Below are 15,885 nucleotides of genomic sequence, written 5' to 3' on the forward strand. Positions count from 1 at the left end.
CCCCTATCCTCTTTCCTCCCTCACACCTCCTCTCCCATTCACTTTCCCTACCATACCTTGCCCTCCAATCCCCTCCCTATAGTCTCCCTTTCGCCTTCCCCCCATCATCTAAGATACACTCAGTTAATCCAACACTACCCCTAAATTAGATTTCAATCTCTTTCCCACTGCTGCTCTGTTATTTGTAGATTTGTTAATGTCAACGTAAAGAGAGCGATTCGGAATCAGCATGGAAACTGAGTGATGCGGGGGATGTGGCTTTCAGCGTGTTGTTGAGAAGCTGCACACACCAGGCCGTGGTTTGTGAAGTCAGTTGATGCTCTTGTTTCCTGTTCAACGCCAAATACTCCAGCAGCCACCAGCTCTGAGCGAGAAAGTCGCAAGGTTTGGGTAGGGGCCTGAGCCTTTTTCTTATTTTCTGAACAGGTAACGGACTCGGTGTGCAAGGAAGCAGGAAGCTGTGACTCCCAAGGATCCGGGAGCAAAGATGTTGTGGACATACATTGGAATGGTCCTAGCTGCAACCTTGCTCTTACAGGGTGAGTTCAACTTTCGTTAGAGCAAATGTTAAAGGAAAAGTTTGTTATTTCTGAATAAGCTTCAGATCAGAGGTTGGGGTTGCAAGCCACATCGTGAGTTGTGCTGCTGAGGGGTAGTTCACTGCTCCGCTGCCTTGAGAGAGTGCTTTGCTGTTGGAGGCGCCATCTTTCAGGTCAGATGCAAAGCCAAGATGTCCACCTTTTTCTCAGCTTCATCAAAGAGGTGCCAATGTGCTGCAGCTGGTAAAATGGCTACTTCGCAATTCAAGTGACCCCCTTGAGGAGTATTAAGGGCTCAGGGGAATCAGCACAAGAGAAGACAAGGCTGGGTCAGAACATGATTTTATACAATGGTGGGGCTGGATAGAGGGGCCGGGGGTCCTATTCCTGCTCCTAATTTCATGTTTTTATGGTTTGGGTTTTATATGTTCGCCCTGTGACCACATTGATTTCCACCAGGTGCTCCAGTTTTGTCCCACATCCCCAAAGATGTGCAGATTTGTAGGTTAATTGGCTATTGTAAGTAGCCCGTAGTGCATTGAGGAGTGGTAGAACCTGGGAATATTGGGGAATAGATTACAGGGAAAATTAGTGGGAAATGGTATTTCTCTGTGAACTAGCACAGACCAGTTGTGCTAAAATAGCGTCTTATGTGTAAGGAATTATGCAGTACTTTGTCCTGGCGCGTCCAACAGCAAAAAGTGGTAGGACATTAGATAAATTAATAAGGATTGGTATTCTAGGACTGTAATCAAAGCCTGGTAGTCTGTAATTATAAGAACATAAGACATAGGAATACAATTAGGCCATTCAGCCCATCAAGTCTGCTCTGCCATTCCATTATAGCTGATTTATTTTCCCTCTCAACCCCATTCTCCTGCCTTTTACCCATAACCTTTGATGCACTCACTAATCGAGGATCTATCAACCTCTGCTTTAAATATATCCAATAACTTGGCCTCCACAACCTTCTGTGCAATGAATTCCACAGATTTTCCACCCTCTGGCTAGAGAAATTCCTCCTCATCTCTTTTCTAAAGGAATGTCCTTCTTTTTTCTGATGCTGTGTCCTCTGGTCCTAGGTTCTCCCACTACTGGAAACATCTTCTCCATGTCCATTTTATCTAGGTCTTTCAATATTCAATAGGTTTCAATGAGATCCTCCCTCATTCTTCTGAGCTCCAGCAGGTACAGGCCCAGAGAAATCCGACATTCCTCACATGTTAACCCCTTCTTTCCCCAGATCATTCTCATGAACCTGCTCTGGACCCTCTCCAGTGCCACCACATCATTTCTTGGATAAGGGACCCAAAAATGCTCACAAATACTCCAAGGATTAGGTTGAAAAGATAGCACAGGCACAGGACTGATTGGATCCTAAGGAAGCATTTTGACTTGAAACATTGACTGTCCTTTTTCCTCCTGCTGAATTCCTACAGAGTTTTGTATGTTACTCCGGATTCATCATCTGCCATCTCCTACATCTCCTTAATTGGGAAGATAATTACCTTTGTAACTGCAAAGTTTTTGATTCTTTTAATTCTTCTTTTATTGTATAGATTCCAATCAAATTGCTAACTGGCTGCTAACCATAGCAGGTTCCTGCTCTGTGGATAAGAAGCCACTTTGGCTCATTATCACTTGCATAAGCTCTTCAGAACATTTCCGAGAGTGGAGACTAGCACAAAAGTCCACCTGTTGTGGTTAAGCTCAGGGAGTCACTATGGCACAGAAGAAAGCCATTCAGCCCATCAAGTCTGTGCCAGTTCCTAGTTTCACAATCTCATCAATATCACTTCTTTGCCTTTCATACCCACCTGACTTCACCTATCACCTTCTAACTACCCTCCTTCCCCTCCCCCATCTTTTTATTCTGGTGTCATCCCCCTTACTTTCCAGTCTTGTTGAAGGGTCTCGGCTCGAAACCTGACTGTTTATTCATTTCCATAGTTACTGTCTGACCTGCTGAGTTCAGTCAGCATGTTGTGTGTGCTGCTTTGGATTTCCACCATCTGCAGAATCTCTTGTGTTTAGGATTTGCCTCTTAGGATTTGTTGTTTTCACATAATTTTCCCACAAATGCCATAACACCATGACAGAGGAGCAGAATGAGACCATTCAGTCCATCAAGTCTGCTCTACCATTCCATCATGGCTGATTTATTATCCCTCTCAAGCCCACTCTCCTGTCTTCGCCCTGTAACCTTTGATACCCTGGCTATTCAAGAACCTGTCAACCTCTGGCTTAAATATACTCAATGACTTGCCATCCATGTCAATGAACTCCATAGATTCACCACACTCTGGCTGAGGAAATTCCTCCTCATTTCTGTTCTAAGCGGACATCCCTCTGTCCTCAGCCTTTGCCCTCTGGAATTCCATTTTGATAATCCTGTTTGTTTTTGTTTCCTCATATCCCCTTGAATCTTTTGTTCAACTTTTTGAAGCTGCATCACTACTCCTCAATCTAATTATTGATCGATATAACTTATTGTTTGGGTTCAGATTGTAGATTCAGATCATAGAAACACAGTGAAATGCATAGTTTGTGCTAACCAACACAACCTAGAGATGGGCTGAGAGCAGCCTGCAAGTGTCACTACCCATTCTAGTGCCAAATAGCATGCCCACAATGCTTAGCAGAAGAACAAAAAACACAGCAAGCAACAAAATGAGCTCCATTCCTCCCTCCCACCCTCCATTTTTAACTACCCATCCATATGGGAAATACTCCAAATCCAGGATAGGATCCATTCTACAGTCAGGCTTCAGCTATCAGTCTTCGACTTCCAGACTACCGATTGACATTTGAGCTCTGATTTTCAGTATTGACCTCTGGACTAGCCAATGATGGGACCACAGCCTCCAGGTTCAAATCCAAGTGCGCTGACTGACCAACCCTCATGCCACCTACTCACGAGGATTCCTGGTCACCAGCCTTCAAGCGTGGAGTGGAAGCACGAACTGTGGATGTCCTTTGTCGCCCATCCATGTCACTGGAATTTGAGCACAGAATGTAGAGTGTGGATTGGTGCACAATTTTAATTTTTACATTCCAAAATGATAAATTCATTCAAAGAAAGTTAAGCACAAATGAAAGTAAGAACTTCTAATTCTTCTGTTATTGCATAGATTGTTTAGCACAACAGACCATTTTGGTGCACTTGATAAATGTAGATGGTCCAATTCCACAGGAATGTCCTCTGGCCTTCCTGCATCCCAGACTGCTGTTATTTGTCTTTTGAACATTCAAGCACTTTTGACTTTGAACTCTGAAGGAGTTAAGTATCAGCAAGTTTTAGAGTCAGGGTAACGCAGCACAGAAACACGCCTTTTGGCCCTACTTGTCTATACTCACCATGCCCCCAAGCTAAGTCCCATTTACCTGCGTTTGATCCTTAACCCTCTAAACCCTTCCTATTCATACACGTATCCAAAAGTCTTTTAAATGTTGTTATTTGTCTTTTAAGTGTTCTTATTAAACTTTTCTGAAAATATTCAAAGTAGAAAACATCTTTTGATAATTCGAGTATTACATTCGATACATTCGCATGTAATTCGATAATTACATGGCAGGTTAGTAAGTGAGAACGTTCTGAGGTACATTATTTTTTACAATTTTCTCCCCTCCTTTCCCAACGGTGTAAAATAATCAGATACTGCGTTGACAGATTAAAAATCCTGTCTCTGTCTATTCTCAAACTCAGTCCCTGGAAGGGTTGCAGTGACAGTTGCTAAATTCCTTAAGCCATTTCCCTCTCCCGAGCTCAACAGGCATTCTGCCTAATCCCTGCAGCACCCCTTTCCCTGGAGCATCCCAATCCCTTTCAGCAACCCGATTCCCTGTAACATTCCAATCCCCTGAGCACCCCAACCCGTTTTAGCGTCCCAACCAACGAACCAGGAGCAGATATTAATGTAGTTATACAAGTGAATATTTTCTATCTATTCAAAAATATAGTAATACTGATTAATTTACCTTTTCTAATCATTGTCCTCTTCCAACAGGAGTTGAAGCACAAACAGAGGGTGAGTACGCTTTAGATTCTCTCTCCTAACCTTTAAATAGATTTTTGAAATTAAGCAAAATAAATTGTTGATTAAAGGGAAGATCCTTTGGAAAATATGACTGACCCATTGTTGATTTTGCTTACTTTCACAGAGCGGGTGAGCATTGGGGTGGACTCAGTGATTTTAATGTGCCCTATGCAAAAAAATATAAAATGGTTTAAGAAGGAACAGACAAAATTTAAAACTATAGACCGTATGACAGAACAGGAGTACAAGATAGAAAACTTTGGTGAAAAGGACAATGGCGAATATCATTGTGCTGACGATAGTACCAATTACTACTTTTACATTCGAGCCAAAAGTAAGTATTGATTAATGAAATGATATAATAAAGAGAATTGCAGTAACTTTGTCAAGGCACAAAAGAAATTGCTCTGAAGGTCTTGAAAACTAAAAAAATTGGCTGATATTGGAACCTGAAATAAAAATAGAAAATACTGGTAATAAGCAGACTGTTTCCAGTTTCTGGTTTTAGTTTTGTCTAAGGTATTTATTTAAAAGAACAAGTTTACAATTTAATCCTCAGTCAGAATGGGGCTCTGTCAAATATTTTGCCATGTCTTGGCTGACCTATCCCAAATATAGATATGGCAAAGTTATTTACCATGTTAGGGGAGTCGAGATAGATAGATAGATAGATAGATACTTTATTCATCCCCATGGGGAAATTCAACTTTTTTTCCAATGTCCCATACACTTGTTGTAGCAAAACTAATTACATACAATATGATATGCATCTAAATCAATATCTCAAAAAGCATTTATAATAGCTTTTAAAAAGTTCTTAAGTCCTGGCGGTTGAATTGTAAAGCCTAATGGCATTGGGGAGTATTGACCTCTTCATCCTGTCTGAGGAGCATTGCATCGATAGTAACCTGTCGCTGAAACTGCTTCTCTGTCTCTGGATGGTGCTATGTAGAGGATGTTCAGAGTTTTCCATAATTGACCGTAGCCTACTCAGCGCCTACTCAGGACAAGAGGGCATGACTTCAGGATTGAAGGACCTCCATTTAGAACTGAGATGCGGAGAAATTACTTTAGTCAGAGGGTGGTAAATCTGTGGAATTTGTTGCCACAAGTGGCTGTGGAAGCCAAGTCATTGGGTGTATTTAAGGCAGAAATAGATTGGTTCTTGATTAGCCAGGGCAGCAAAGGGTATGGGGAGAAGGCAGGGGAGTGGAGATGACTGGAAGAATTGGATCAGCCCATGATTGAATGGTGGAGCAGACTCAATGGGCCAAATGGCCTACTTCTGCTCCTATATCTTATGATCTTATAAATGTATTCCCCAGTCAGCCTATGACATTTTATTTCTCTAATTCTGAAGTCATCTGAGCGAGGGTGTTAAGAAAAGATGCATAGGAACTATAACTCAAAGAGATACTGATGTATACAATGGGAGATCAACAGCAGCTGAGACTTGATAGGTCAACTGGCTTCATTCTTTGCTGTTAATTCTATGAGATGCTGCTTATCTGGGGAGTAATTTGAAATCTGCAAATCTGCTTCACTTGTATTTTTACTTTGCATGTTGTGAATGCTGAACCTGTCACTCCCTCTCCCACAGTTTGTGCTGACTGCATTGAACTCGGCACAGGCATGGTCATTGGCATCATCTGTGGAGATCTAGCTTTCACACTCATGGTGGCTGGGCTGGTCTACTGGTTTGCCAAACGAAGAGGGCCATCCGCCAAAGGTTGGACTTTGCTTTACTACATATTCAACTAATAAAGATGTTGAGATCAGGAAAAGAAAAAAACCTTTACAGTCGTCCAGACATGAAAAGAAACTCAGACCAGTCCCAGCAAAAGTGAACGTGCGGTTGTTAGAGTTGTGCACAAAAATAACATACACCGTCATTTCTTATTCTGGTGCTAGATGTGACTCCAGTACATAACACAGCAGCGTCCATCTGAACAAAGTCAACAAAACACTGTATTAGATTATACCTTCTTGGCACATTTATAGGCAGTCCCCAGGTTATGAGAGGGTTCCCTTTCTGCAAAATGATCATAAGCCAATTTCCCCATAAGTCAGAAATGTCCATTTTCTATAATGTATCATAGTTCTTTATACACGCTTGCTATTAATCTTTCATTTTATTGAATAATCACTGATTAAATAGATGCTGTATACTGTATCCAATCATTAATGAATACCATGAAATATTATCATTCTTATTACAAAAAATGCTTTAAAAATAGGGGGATTTACATAAAGTTGGATTTCCACGAGTCAGGTCGTTCACTCAGGAAACTCCTGCAATTGTCTGGTGATCAGATTAACCCATCTTTGTTGGGCTAAATGATATCACTATCACTAGTGACCTTCTAGCATATTGATGAAATTCAACTTCAAACACATTGCCAGTGTGTTTTTCTCCCAAGCTGATGTTTCAGACACAACCTGGGTCTTACCTAATGGCATCTTCCCACACTGACTGTACACAGGAAATGGCTCATTGCCCTGAAGTACAGTACATTCTCCAAATCAGCCATAGTGCAGTTGCACGAAGCTGACACGGAGGTGAGGCTACATCCACCTGTCCCACCCATAACAGTGCCCACAGGTGGTCCCAAACTATTGCGAGGTGTGGGCTCATAATCCAAGTTCCAGGAGAGATCACAGCATTGATAAAGCTTGTACCAGTAATCTAACCAACCTTCAGCCCAACCCGAGCTGTCAGCACTCAGAGAGTTAAACAGTGCAGAATTTCCATACTCAATAGACTGCCATGCAGTTACTTATTCAGATTATCAAAAGATGTTTTCTCTTCTGAATATTTTCAGAAAAAATACTTAAATTTCATTGAGTTCAAAATCAAAATTGCTTGAATGTTATGGAAGTCAATAGCAACTATCGTGGATTAACTTTAATTTTCATTTGGTTGAGGACGTGGAATTGGCTCTGCTGCTTGTTGTTTGAGAAGGAGAAGACCTTTATTGGTGCAGTTTTTACCAGCAAGTGCTTTACAGATTATTGTAATGGCAGATTCACTTTCAATTTCAACATTAAGAGCTGACATGGACGGGAGGGGTACGGAGGGCTATGGTCCAGATGCAGGTCGATGGGACTAGGCAGAATAATCATTTGGCACAGGCTAAGTGGGCCAAAGGGCCTGTTTCTGTGCTCTATGACTCTAATGTTACTGTGAGAGTGGTTGATGGGGCACTGTAGAAAGAACTTTACTTTGTATCTAAATCTAATCCACACCAGTTTGCCTAGGAGACTTTGACTAGATGTTAATCTGTATCTAATCCACACTACAACTACCATGAGTGCCTGATTGCTTCATTAGACTGAACTCTGTATCCAACTCAATTATATCTAGCTGGGAATGTTTAATGGGCTCAAATAACCAGAGCTTTACTGTCACAGAATCATAAACAGGTTTAATATCACCGGCATGTCATGAAATTTGTCTTTGAGGCAGCAGTACAATGCAATACAGAATAGAGAGAAAAAACTGAATTACAGTAAATATATAAAATAGTTTAATTAATTAAGTAGTAAAGATAGAATTTTAAAAGTAGTGAGATCGTGTTCATGGGTTCAAAGTCCATTTAGGAAACGGATGGCAGAGGGGAAGAAGCTGTTCCTGAATCATTGAGTGTGTGCCTTCAGGCTTCTGTACCTCCTATCTGATGGTAGCAATGAGAAGAGGGCATGTCCTGGTGACGGGTTCTTAATGATGGTTGCCGACTTTTTGAGGCATTGCTCCTTGAAGGTGATCTGTATACTATGGAGGCTAGTGACCAAAATGGAGCTGACTGAGTTTATAACTCTCTGCAATCCTGTGCAGTAGCTCCCCCCCACCCCCAAAATCCCGTACCAGACGGTGATGCAGCCAGTTAGAATGCTCTCCATGGCACTTCTGTTGACATTTCCAAGTGTTTTAGGTGACAAACCAAATCTCTTCAAACTCCTAATGAAATATAGCTGCTGCCGTGGCTTCTTTGTGGCTGCATCGATATGTTGGGCTCAGGTTAGATCATCAGAGACATTGATGCCCAGGAACCTGAAATTGCTCACTCTTTCCACTTCTGATCCCTCTATGAGGACTGATGTCTGTTTCAAAGAATAATCAATTCTTTGGTCTTACTGCCGCTGAGTGTGAGGTTGTTGCTGCAGCACCACTCAGCTAGCTGGTACATCTTGCTGTTGTATGCCCTCTCGACACCAACCGTGGGAGTCGGAGTTGGAATTGGTTTATTATTGTCACATGTACTGAGATACAGTGAAAATCTTATTTGCGTGCATTCCAGATAATTTCATAATTAAGCACATCTCAGTAATAAAAAAGGAAAACCAAATACAAAATATAATGTTGTAGTTGCAGGGAAAGTGCAGTGAAGGTAGACAAATAACATGCAAGAGCTATGGTAGATTGAGAGATCAGGAGTTCATCTTTTAGTGTTTGAGACTTCCATTCAACAGCCCGATAACATCAGGATAGAACCTATCCTTAAGCCTGCTGGTGCGTGTTCTCAAACTTGTATATTAAAGGAAGCTTCACTTAGTACCATACCCACATCTAATCCATGTCGTAGTTGCTGCTGGAGTGTTTGTTTTTACAATGTCAATGGAAATCTAATCTGTATCTAACCTGTGCTGTCCTGGTCCTGGGAATGTCTGAAGGGTCATTGAGGAAGGGACCTGTATTCTAACTGTATAGTGTCTGTTCTGGGATCATTTTGATGGGACATTGTAGGTGCTAATTGTCCCTTGTTGGTGCCAGAGAAAGTCCTGCTTCCCTTTATTTACTATTCTCTTTTCTCTTCCAGATTTCCGATCACTTGATCCCGATGACTTCCCACCAAGTCGCCCACCACACGTGACTTCGGCACACCAAGCTGAATATGCGGTAAAGACTTTCAGATGATATTATCCTTGTCCAGTGGTGAATGTCTGAGGGCACTAGCTTTGGACTTGAGAGTCCATAGTGCAAGATAAGGGTAAATAAGGCAAGACTACTCCCCATCTTATACTATGGATCCTCAACAAGACCCCTTCCATCATGCTTCTGGGTCAGAAAGTTCTGGCTCAAGTCCCCGTTCCTTATTCTGAATCTCCTGGCTGACACTGCAGTGCAGTACTAAGGGAAGACAACAATGTACAGTTGGTAGGGCAGTCCTAGGCTTATACTAGGGCATCAGGTGGTAATGAAGATCTGTGGGGTATGAAGGGGACTACAGTTGGGGCAGAGACAGTCCTGAGGGAATGTGTGATAGGGGAATGATAGATAGGCTCCACGCAATCGGAAGGACACCATTGAGAGAGCACTGAACCCTGAATGGGCTCTACCATTGAGATCATGGATCGGTTTTAAAATGTGTTGACTTTCAGACAAAGGTTTTCAAGATTGTACATTGAAACATGCAGTGGAATGCGTTGTTTACCAACAACCACAGTCTGAGGATGTGTTGGAAGCAGCCCACACAAGTGTTGCCCAACATAACATGCCCACAACTTACCAGGCGTAAGTCTTTGAAGTGCAGGAGAATGCCAGAGAACGGGGAGAACATACAGATAGTGGCAGGAAGTGAATCCCAATCTTACAGTCAGCGTTCTAAAACTACCATGCCGCCCTCTCAGGTGGACGTAAAACATCCCATGCTGATTTACAAATCCGGTGTATAGATCAATCACCACCTTTACTATAGTAAACCAACGACTGCCTAATAGGGTGGTTACCAATGTAGCAGAAGGCTTCAAATGGAAATTAAGTTCAGAAGGAAAAAAATCGTCAGAAATTGCAGCTTGGGGGCTAACTAGATTACTTTTCGCAACCACTATCACAGGCCTGATGGGGTCAATAGCCTGTTCAGTGTTGAAATGTTCTACGAGTCTGTCCATGTCTTTTTTTTCCTGCCTCCTTAGCTGCCTTCCCCTCAACTTTCCCTCCCTCGCTCCCTCTCCCCATGCCCCTTCCTTCACCTTCCCTCACTTTCCTTAACTTCCCTTCCACTCCATATTTTCCTTTCCCTTCCATATCACCCCAATTTTTATCTCCACTTCTTCCCCTTCCCTGTCTCCACCCCTCATCGTTCCCTCACCATCTACAAGCACCTCTTTACTTGCACTTCTCTCTCCCGTCTTAGTCCTTGCTACTACATTTCTAACTGGTGTTTATTCAAAATGTTGTTGATAAAGTTTATTCCCTTTTTTGATTTAACATTTGTATTTTTCAGCCAATCAAAAGTGGACAACGAGAGGTTTATGACAAGTTGCAAAAACGTTGATTGCGAAGACAAGGGAAGAACTGGGATCTCCTTTTCTGTTCCTGTTGCTCTTTTCACCCTTCCTCAATATCTCTATGCCTTCCTGCCCTGTCTTTCCTTCACCCTTTCTTCCTTCTCAGCCATACTGTAATTTCCCCCCACACCCCCTCCCAACCAAATCTCTCTCCATTCTTTGCCTTACTTTCTCACCGTCTTATCCCAGCTCCTGGATTTAATTACCTGTTTTTCAGAGATGTATGTATACGTAGTAGTATTCACACTGCTTATCTTTGTCATTTCCCCTCTTGTTCCCATTTTCCCACCATTATACTGTACATGCGGTTTTTACTATTCTCCCAATTTAAAGCAATGAGTAGACACAGCCATGACAACAGATGCACAATCACGTCACCATCTCATATACTCTCCTTCCTTCATTCCTGGGGTGTATTACAGCCCCATTCTACACAAGAACCTGTCTGCATGACTGTCAATGCCAAGGGCCTCACCAATGGTTGCACTCAACAAGTCAAAATAATGCACAGCTCCATATCTCCACAGATCTGCTGTTACATTCTCTGTCGTGGGGGGGGGGGGGGGGGCAAAATACCCCTAAAAATACCCCATCCCTGCCAACACTCCTGTGGAGTTCCTTGGGCCCTCCCCACAGCTTCAGAATATTATAGTCTGGCGACTGGAGCTGAATCCAAAACTCCACACAAGGCCTGACCAATGTTTGGCATTATTTTTGTGCTCTGTGACTCTGTTTACTTGTAAAGGATACCACTGCGTTTTCTGTTAAGCAGCTTTTTGTTGGAGAAAGAATAATGTGATATGAGACTAAGGATAATTGAGGTTTCTTTCCAAGAGTGGTTTGGCTTGGCTAGATCTCTTAGCCTCATTGCTTTCAACACAAGTTCATCTCAAGCCTTGGCCAGGTTAGAATCTCTGCCATTTTCTACTTAGCCTTTTGAAATGTACTCAGCTTGTTAATGTAATCTCAAAGCCTCTTATTTAATTGTGTTTCTCTATAGTCTATCTAGTTAAATACATTGTTGCCATTCTATGTATCAGTGACGGAGTTGCTAATTGTTGTTTCCTCGATGTTTTTTGGTTTTAATAAAGAGAAACAAACAAAGCTGTATTCATTGTTGACGGAAGTTACTTAAGTGTTGGCTATGTCAGTCTCCAACAAAAGGAGTTACCAAAGCCTTCAAAAATATCAATTTTGTTAATATCTTGGGGTTTACAGTGGTTAAAAGCTGGACTGCTCCGGTCTTGGCAACCCATTAGCTGAGAACAGGAAGGAACACAAGTCTATCACCTTCTTGCCCCTCAGAACTTGGCCATCATCTGCTCAGCCCAAAACTGGAGTGTGAGAGGACAGGCCCAGCTCACTGGGGGTTGCAGTCACAAAGCTCTGGATCAGCCAGGACAAGCCAGTTCACAAAGGACTCGATAGCCCCTCAATCCCTGCCCGTACATCATAGCTGCTCACCATAACATCTCGTGGAAGCATTCCCTGCTGCCCCTTCCCCATGGGCCTCTACTGGTAGCAAAGTAACACTTGTGATTTTGATCAAGTTGGTGATTTTACTTTATGCCTCTTATTAGACATTTGGAATTGTTCCATTGAGTGCATGGGAAGTAGGCGAAACCCAATTGCTCGGCATCTCCACTTACATACGGTGAATTACCAATTTTATTTTCTAACAGCTAATAAGGACATAGGAAATAGAACTAGGAGTAAGCAACTCCATCCTACAATGGTAGATCTGCTCAAGGTCTTATCCAATTCCCCAACCTTTCAAAAGGTTACAGTTTCCTCTTTAAATACTCCAAACATTGAGCCTCCACAAACTTACAGGGTAGAGAATTCAAGGCAGTTATAGCCCTTTGAGAGAAGAAATCTTTTGTTACCATGTCCCCTCGTACAAGATTAACCCAAGAGCGAAAATATCTCAACATCTACCCTGTCATGTCTCTCTAGACCTTCCTCCATTCTTCTAAATGCCAAAGATTACAGGTGTCATTTCCTGAGCTGGGACAACCCTCTCATCCCAGGGATTAGAGTAGCAAATATCTTTTGGACAGCCTCCATTGTCCATCTATCCCTAACACAGAGACCATGGTTTAAAAATTGTTGTTTACTTTGATGTTTCTCAGGATCCAAATAACATTGTCCTGATCTCATCTGGGATTGCAATTGGTCCATCTCACTTATATCCTTATTCTTCCTGAGTGGGTCTTCTGCATTCAAGGGGCTGAACCTTTGTTTGGGAGTTGGTCTAATGCTATAATAACTGAGAAAAGGGCAAAGTTTTAATCACACATTGAGTTTGCACACAGTACCACCTCAACAGAAGGTGACAAGGGGGTGGGTGGAGGGGAAAATATGCTTTGCTTAATCTTGCTCTGTTTGCTGTAAAGAAGACTGGAAGGTCCAACTGCTGGTGAGTCGGTTTCCTGGCAAAAACTACACCATGAAGACAAAAGAACACTCCAAGCAACTCTGTGAAAAGGTTATTGAAAAGCACAAGTCAGGAGATGGATACAAGAAAATTTCCAAGTCACTGAAAGGGATGTGGGCTGCTCCCTATTCCAATGCCAGAATATATCATGAAAGTCAAGGCAACACAACAGGTTAGAATACTTCCAAACAATAGAAGGGTGCCCCTTTGGAGGGACCAAAAGGCAGAAAAGGTGCTGTACAAAAAATTATGCTACACTGCCACACATAGAAACATCAATATTTCATATATTGACTAATTGATACTAATTATACATGCATCCACTGCCTATAAAAAGTATTCACCCCTCTTGGTGAAGCACCCAGGCACCAGTTGTATGTGCAGTCTCTCCCATCTCAGCCACTGAAGCTTGTAACTCCTTCAGAGTTGTCATGAATCTCTTGGAGGTCTCCCTCACCAGTCCCCTTCTTGCACGGTCACTCAGTTTTTGAGGACGGCCTGCTCTAGGCAGATTTACAGCTGTGCCATATTCTTTCCATTTCTTGATGACTGACTTAACTGTACTCCAAGGGATATTCAGTGACTTGGAAATGTTCTTGTATCCATCTCCTGACTAGTGCTTTTCAATAGCCTTTTCACAGAGTTGCTTGGAGTGTTCTTTTGTCTTCATGGTGTAGTTTTTGCCAGGAAACCGACTCACCAGCAGTTGGACCTTCCAGACACAGGTGTATTTTTACTAAAATCAGTTGAAACACCGTGACTGCACACAGGTGATCTCTATTTAACTAGTTGTGTGACTTCGAAAACCCATTGGCTGCACCAGTGATGATTTGGTGTGTCACATTAAAGGGGGTGAATACTTATGCAATCAATTATTTTGTGTTTTATATTTGTAATTAATTTAGATCACCTTGTAGAGATCTGTTTTCACTTTGACATGCACGAGTCTTTTTCTGTTGATCAATGTCAAAAAAAAGCCAAATTAAATTCACGGTGATTCAATGTTTTAAAACAACAAAACATGAAATCTTCCAAGGCGGGGCAAATACTTTTTATAGTGTGTGTGTGTGTGTGTGTGTGTGTGTGTGTGTGTGTGTGTGTGTGTGTGTGTGTGTGTGTGTGTGTGTGTGTGTGTGTGTGTGTGTGTGTGTGTGTGTGTGTGTGTGTGTGTGTGTGTGTGTACACATACTGTACACATACCTTTCCTTATGGCAATGGTTCCTGCTTCCAGAGCTCACCAACTGGCTGTTTTCAATATCCCCAGGATGTGGCCTGGAATACGTGCAACTTCAGGGTGAGGCCCTGTGGACGAACTGATTCCATGCTGGTGTTGCCAATCGAGGCGTTGCAGGAGAATGGATCATCACATTCCAACAGCAGATCAGGCTGTCGGAGGCCTCTGTACTTGGGCGATCTCTCTGTCTCTCTAGATGGTGGGGGAGAGTTTGCTGCCAATTCTCGAGTCGAAGAAACTCAAGTAAAGGTGACATGGCAGACTGCAACATCATGTTTGTTTTGCTGGTCTCCCCCCTTGCTGTGAAAGGGTGACACCTTGCTCTGTTGTCCCTTGTTAGTGAGAGCGAGAGAGCCTGTGGCATGTCAAATTGTTGGGTGAACAATAGTTTCTGTTGGACTGCAAGTCATGGTCTCTTTTTTTGGGGACTTTGCTAGAGCTTACTTGGTGAGTGGTCACTCTTTGACCTGTTTGGCATGGGTGACCCTACCAAGAGCCAAAGCATAAAGCCCTGACTCCAGCCAACATAGCTCTCCGGGTCATTGAAGCACGTAAGCCTCCGAACCATGACAAGGTTGTGGTTCTCTTGAAGGATGTATATCTACAGTGAATTAATTTATTTTTAAAATTTAAAAAAACACACAGGTTTAAAAATATTGCATGCATAGCCCTATCAGCTAATCTCAGGGTATGTCTAACACAAGTTACACTGAACCAAAGCTCCTTCCTCTGTCCCATCAAACACTCCAGGGTAGGGCTAGAGTAGATCAGGTGGATGATAAATGCTCCCTCTACAATCTTCATTAAAAAACTACGCAGGTGTAATACTGATTTATCAAATTCGTTTCTTACTCTGTAAGTTGAATGCTGAGGCATCAAAGGGTTAATTGTTTTTCGAGGTGATGGGTTGCTCTGCTGACTTGAGGTGGGTGGGTAGCTGACTTCTGCTCAGAGCAGCCCTGCGATGTGGTGTGGTTTGATACAACGCTGCTTTCTGATCTTCGAGCTTTGCAGGCTGTTTCAATAAGGCTATCTGTCACATCGCTCCTCCCTGGCAGACGGAAGTGGTTTCACCTTGCGCTATTTTGCTGCAGCTCATGATCTGTTTGCTGCAGGAGCCATTAGGCATTTCTGAAAGGGAGGCACCCGTGTCAGTGGGCTGAGAGGGCACATGGTCATGAATCATTGCCTGTGATCCCCAAGAGTTCTGACCACATTTCCTTCCATTGAGTGTTCCCGTCTGTCTTTCTCTGACAAAGGAAGTTGGAGATGATTTTTCCAAAATATTCAGCTCTTATGTTTCTGTAGTACGCTGCTAGCCAACTATAAATGTTTTCATGGTAAAACTTT

General features: G+C 42.5%; 1 protein-coding gene across 1 annotated transcript; it reads left to right on the plus strand.

Annotated features, from left to right (window-relative positions):
• Positions 1-282: 282 nt before the first annotated feature.
• LOC140716684 (T-cell surface glycoprotein CD3 epsilon chain-like) lies at positions 283-11,972 on the plus strand. Its single transcript, XM_073029507.1, has 6 exons — positions 283-539; positions 4,547-4,567; positions 4,701-4,910; positions 6,177-6,305; positions 9,394-9,473; positions 10,801-11,972. The coding sequence occupies exons 1-6, from the start codon at positions 488-490 to the stop codon at positions 10,849-10,851; spliced, it is 543 nt and encodes a 180-aa protein (XP_072885608.1). The 5' UTR covers positions 283-487; the 3' UTR covers positions 10,852-11,972.
• Positions 11,973-15,885: the final 3,913 nt, after the last annotated feature.

Source organism: Hemitrygon akajei, chromosome 26 (assembly GCF_048418815.1).
Source record: "Hemitrygon akajei chromosome 26, sHemAka1.3, whole genome shotgun sequence".
Lineage (NCBI taxonomy): Eukaryota > Metazoa > Chordata > Chondrichthyes > Myliobatiformes > Dasyatidae > Hemitrygon > Hemitrygon akajei.